Genomic DNA, 5,481 nt, shown 5'->3' with positions numbered 1-5,481 from the left:
TCAGAGAGGCCTCCACAAATCCCACAAGTAATTCAGTTACCAAGTTCACACGACAGCCACATTTGCGTCACTAAATCAATGGGTTAAAAGTGCACAGGCAAACGTCATGTGGGCAAATACTAAGACAAAGGGGGCATACAGCGTTCACAGAGCAGTGGCTGAAATGTGCTTTCAAGGAAGCCAAACACCCAGAGATGAGTGAGAGGGGACGCTGTCCAGGTTGAAGGAGCCGTGCGGCACAGAGGGGAACACACAAAGAATATTTGGAAAGCAGATGCAGATGCAGACGTGGAGATCGTCTGTCAAAGCTCAGCATGACAGGGTGTGATCAGAGCATTACGGACATTGACACCACCGGCATGAGTTCAAATCCTAGACAAGTCTCGCACTGGTTGTGAAGTTATTTATTTTGGGCTTCTATTTCCTACTCTATAGATTAGTTTATAAAATACTTTAGTGATGTAAACTTGGCTGGGAGCACACAATACATGATAATACAACTGGTTAGAAGGCTATGCATAGAAGCGAATGAGCAAAACTGGATTGGAAGGATGGTGGAATCTGTGGTTAAAACGGATTGTACCACTGTAATCCCAGCACTTGGGAGGCTGAGGCAGGAGGATAGTGAGTTGAAGACCAGACTGAGCTACATAGCTAGACCCTGCATCAAAAAAAAACAAAACATACGTATGGTCGGAAAGCAAACATCGAGAAACTAGACAAGAGGTTTTTTCAACCCTCTACCTGAGAGATTAAGGGTGGAGAGAAGCCTGGAGCAGCAGCAGCCCGGCCCACGGCCCCGCCCACCGCGACGGAGCCCGCGCTGCGCCCCGCCCACCCCGCCGAGAGCAGTTCCTGTGGGCGGAGCCCGCGGCGGCCCCGCCCCGCTCCCGGCTGCCTTACTCCCGCGCTCGCCGGCACCCGAGTCCCCACCCGCGCTCGCCTGCACCCCAGTCCGCCCGTGGTGGGTCGCGATCGCAGCGGCAACATGTTGGGCATGATCAAGAACTCGCTGTTCGGGAGCGTGGAGACGTGGCCGTGGCAGGTCCTCAGCACCGGGGGCAAGGTAGGCCCGCGGGGTTGCTGGGGACCCGAAGGGGGACGCGCCGCGCTCCCCCTGGTCCGGCCGGAGCGAGTTATGGGGGAAAGGTGTGGTGGTAGTGGGACCCCGAAGTTGCGGAGGCTTCTGGCTGGTGGGTGATCGCGGCCTACTACGCCCAGCCTGCGGGGCTGGGAAGGAGGGGAAGGAGAGGTCCGTGCTGCGGAGGGGCGGAGGAGAAGCTGACTTGAGGAGAGGATCCGTCCGGGCGAGTTGGACACCGCCTGTTGAATGCACTCTCCCTTAAGCCACTGATCGGGGGTTTTTTGTTTGTTGAGGGACACCATTACAGAAATGACTGACAGAGCCCTAACTGGCAAAAAAATAAATAAATAAACCTCCCAAATAAGGTAGAACTGACCCTAGACCTGGGCTGGGTGGGGCAGGGGAAGGAACGGGCAGTTCTGCTGGGGGTGAGGGAGCCTTCACCGGAGGAGCTTCCTGAACTAGGCCTCTGGGTGTGCAGGAGCCCAGCATAGAGCGAAGGGTACGTGCAAAGGCCCGGGGCTGCAGTTCCTTTCGACCAGTAGCATGGCTAGAGTGAGTGAGGAGGGATAATTGCTGGATTTCCCCAACTTTACATCAGAGGTAACACGGGCAGATGGGGTGCCTCCCCGAGCACAAGCAGTGGACCACTCAGTTATGTTCTCCCTGCAGACAGGTGTTTAGGACAGTGAGGCTGTACAGGAGCTCCCAGCACGCAGCCTCTCATTTGTGAAAGGCCCACGTTACCCGGGCACCAGGTTCGGGAACTTAGCACAGCGCTTATGGCGCAAAAGCCCTCGACTCTACACTGGGCTCTTCTACCCCACAATGGTCGGTCGCTCATCTGTCCCTGTTTCCCCAGCTGTAAGTAGAATGAGCTGCTTGAGCCCTGATCGAGGGTGACACATTCAGTGCCCACAGCAGCCCGGCAGATAATGAAAAAGAATGAAGCCGGCAGTTCTGGATGATAAGGCATGGTGGAGACTGAGGCAAACTGGAGAGAGAGCTCCCATCTTCCTCCAGAAAGGATGCCTCCCACCAGTCACTGCGGCCTAGTGGTGTCACCCACCAGCCAGTGTTGCCAGATTTGTAAGGAAAGCCAGAGATTCAAGTTCTTGGTGTGAAATTTCCCAATTTAAAATTGATTCCACAAAGAACTGGTTATTTTTTTTTGAGTGCCAAACTGTGGGCTGGATATTCTTCTAGGCACTGGAGATAAAGAATGGACAAAACCAACAGATCGCTGCCCTCATACAGCTTATGTTCTAGTGGACGTAAACTGTAATGGACAAAGAACTAATGTGTCGTGTATCAGGTGGTGATTAGTGCTGGGAAGAAAAGCAAGTAAGGCTGGGGATGTCGTTTGGAGGTGGAGCATTTAACACGTGCAAGGCTCTAGGTTCCCTCCCCACCACCAAAAAAAAGGAGAAAGAAAAAGTAAAGCAAGCAGGAAAGGCAGAATAAGTAAGGAAAGTACAGGCGCATTAGGAGTGAAGTTGCGGGTTTTGAGTAGGACAACCACAATGGTAAAAATGGTTGGCAGCTGACTAAAGATATTCGCAAGCCCTGCCGGGGGCCTGTCCCAGCCAGATCCTGCCTGTAGTCTCCGCCTGGTGCAGGTTATATGGTTCTAACAGTGCAGTTATCTGCAGTTGCAGGCTTTCTTGTGGACAAAGAACTAATGTTCTCTTGGTCTCCTGGGGTTAATGGCGACGCTGAGTACAGATGGAATGCCCAGGCGGGTCTGTGGCCTGTGCCTTCAGATTCCTTCCTCACCTTTCCCAGCTTTGCTGTCTGTTTCCGTGTAAAGTCAGGGCTGACCCCGTGTCAGTTTCCCAGGCTCAGCTATCAGCTGTCTCCCAGCTAGGTTTACCCCGTGGGCAGCACTCATCAGAGACAGAGAGAAGAGAGAAACTAGAGTATTTCTCCCCCTTTCTACCCATCCGTCAGGTGTCTTAACAACAGGAGCTTCGAACTCTGTGGCTTTGCCTTGTCCTATACAGATGTCCATGGGTCTAGCTTTTACCAGGTGATCTGGTATCTGAGCTCAGGTAACAGATAAACCTCCTCTATCTCTCCTAGGGAGCTTCCTAAGCTCTCTGCTGCCTCCTTGTTCCCTGCTTGGCATCTCCATTCTTCTATTATCTGTGTAACCAGTTCATTGGGTCGTAGTACCTGTCTTCTGAACACTACTAATTTCTATTTCCTGTTAGAGCCTTATCAATACAGTGCTACCTACCACTGATGTAGTGCCTATAGGGTTAAATACAGATCCCTAATAAGGATTTCCCTCAATATTTGACAGGACTGTGGGACCCTATGGGGTATGATAAAGCATCATACTGTTGTCAGGCTATTTTGGCCTAATGAATGGGGTATGATAAAGCATCATACTGTTATCAGGCTATTTTGCCGAAATGAACCTGTTTGTGCAGCTATGGAATGGGTATAAAAATATCTCTCATCTACTCCAAAGCTACTATAAATATTAGTTTTTAATGAAACAATTTTGCAGTTCTAGGGATGCAAATGTTTGTATGTACATTCTACATACATACCGATATAATTGTCAAAAGCCCAGCTCCACTGCTATGAGCTGTGTAGCCTCAGACAATTTAATCTCTCCAAAGCTAATCATGAGGGAAAGTAATAGTTCATGCATCTGAAGACTGTTAGAAATGTTTTGGGGTTTGAGTGAGATGACCATATAAATTGTTCAACAGGCACCAGGCAATTCATTGGGCACGGTAACTGTTCCTTTCCCTTAGCCTGGGTGATAGTTGCAGGCGAAGTACTTAACATCTCGAACACTCTGAACCCTCAGAGTCCTCCACTCCAAGATGACAGTGACAATGCCAGTGTAGCAATTAAATATTCAAAGGTACATGCAGTGCTTGTTAAACATACAAAGTCAGCTGGGTGTGGTGGTGCGTGCCTGTAATCCCAGTAGTCAGGAGGCTGAGGCAGGAGGATTGCCCATGAGTTCAAGGCCAGCCTGGGCTACATAGTGAGTTCAAGGCCAGCCTGAATTAAAGAGTGAGACCCTGTCTTAAAAGAAAAGAAAATATACAAAGTCAGAATGTTATTATTTTGAAAAGAGCCTCCCCTTGAAATTATCTCCTTTGTCCTGAAAAGAAACTGGGTGTCGCTCATCCATGCCCCTGGGCAGATGGGTGGCACCCTGTGTACCCGCGCAGATGTTCAGAACTGATTCCAGCACAGTGATTCCACACAGGGCCCTGCTTCATTGATCAGGGAGGGAGGAGAGTAGACAGCTCCCTGTGTTGGGCTGAGTGAGCCCTGTGAACGCCCAGAACAGAGCTGGTTTTAATGCTGGACTAATTATTGGACTTGTGTCCAGCCTGTGCAAATAGGTTAGGACCCGTAGCCAAGATTTGAATCCTGGCCCCACTATTTGCCCCCTGTAACTTGAGCAAGGTACTTAACCTCTTGCACCTCTACAAATGAAGATTAAAGCAACAGCTTCTTCACAGGGTTGCTAGAAGGATTGAATGAATGGACTTACGTAAGGTGTTTAGAATAATAACAGTGCTAGAAGGATTGAATGAATGGACTTACGTAAGGTGTTTAGAATAATAACAGAAAATAACAGAAAATATTCCATTAGTTAGTATTATTAATATTTTCTTCTTTTGAGGTAGGCTGCTGTTGTCTAGGCTGGCCTTGAACTTGCGATCCTCCTGCCTCAGGCTCCCAGGTTGATGTATTGCAGTCATATGCCATCATACCTGGCTTTAATATCTTCTTGCAATGAGAAATCAGGCCTCCCAAGTCAACGTGTACAGTCCAACCCCCATGTCAAGTGGCCAGAAGAAACCTGGCCTTGCAGAGGACTTGCAGTCGCATAGCAAGACGCATTCTCGCAATATCTCTGTCTGGGGCGTGCATGTTAAAAATTGGTATTTGTGACCCCAGGCTCAAATCCCTCCCGCCCAGTAACTGACTGGAAGTACAGGCTAGCTAGAGATGGGGTGAGGGAAGCTGCTCTATTCCATCTAACAAGAAAACCCATCAGAATGTCGAATTTTATCTGGGCACAGTGGTGCACGCCTATAATTCTGGCTATGTCAGGAGGCTGAGGCAGGGGGATCCCAGGTTTAAGGCTGGCCTGGGCAACTTATCAAAGACCTGGACTCAAAAGAAAAAGAAAAGAAGGAAGAAAGGAAGGAAAGAGCTCCATGGTTGAGCCCTGGCCTAGCATGTGCATCCCCAGTACAAAAAAAGAAAAGAGCTGTTAAATTTTGAGAACCAATACTGTGTTCACATAGATGCCTTATTCTTTGCTGAAGTAGAAAATTTTAGTGAAATAAATTCAAATAGAGCTCCCTGGAGCGCTAGAATAGTTTTATAATAGCCACCTCTTAAATCTAAATTTT

The 5,481-nt window shown here is 49.1% G+C and overlaps 1 protein-coding gene across 1 annotated transcript in view; it reads left to right on the top strand.

Moving 5' to 3' along the window:
- The first annotated feature begins 867 nt into the window (after window positions 1–867).
- Hebp1 (heme binding protein 1) overlaps window positions 868–5,481 on the top strand; it is a 24,293-nt gene continuing 19,679 nt past the window's right edge. Inside the window, exon 1 of the mRNA XM_005378979.1 lies at window positions 868–1,066. Coding sequence (XP_005379036.1) covers window positions 989–1,066 — 78 coding nt within the window. The 5' untranslated portion in view covers window positions 868–988. The remainder of the gene's footprint in view (window positions 1,067–5,481) is intronic.

Source organism: Chinchilla lanigera, unplaced genomic scaffold (genome assembly GCF_000276665.1).
Source record: "Chinchilla lanigera isolate Chin_1 unplaced genomic scaffold, ChiLan1.0 scaffold00012, whole genome shotgun sequence".
Classification (NCBI taxonomy): Eukaryota; Metazoa; Chordata; class Mammalia; order Rodentia; family Chinchillidae; genus Chinchilla; species Chinchilla lanigera.
The sequence above is the reverse complement of the archived record's forward strand: the minus strand, read 5'-3'. Positions and strand labels throughout refer to the sequence as shown.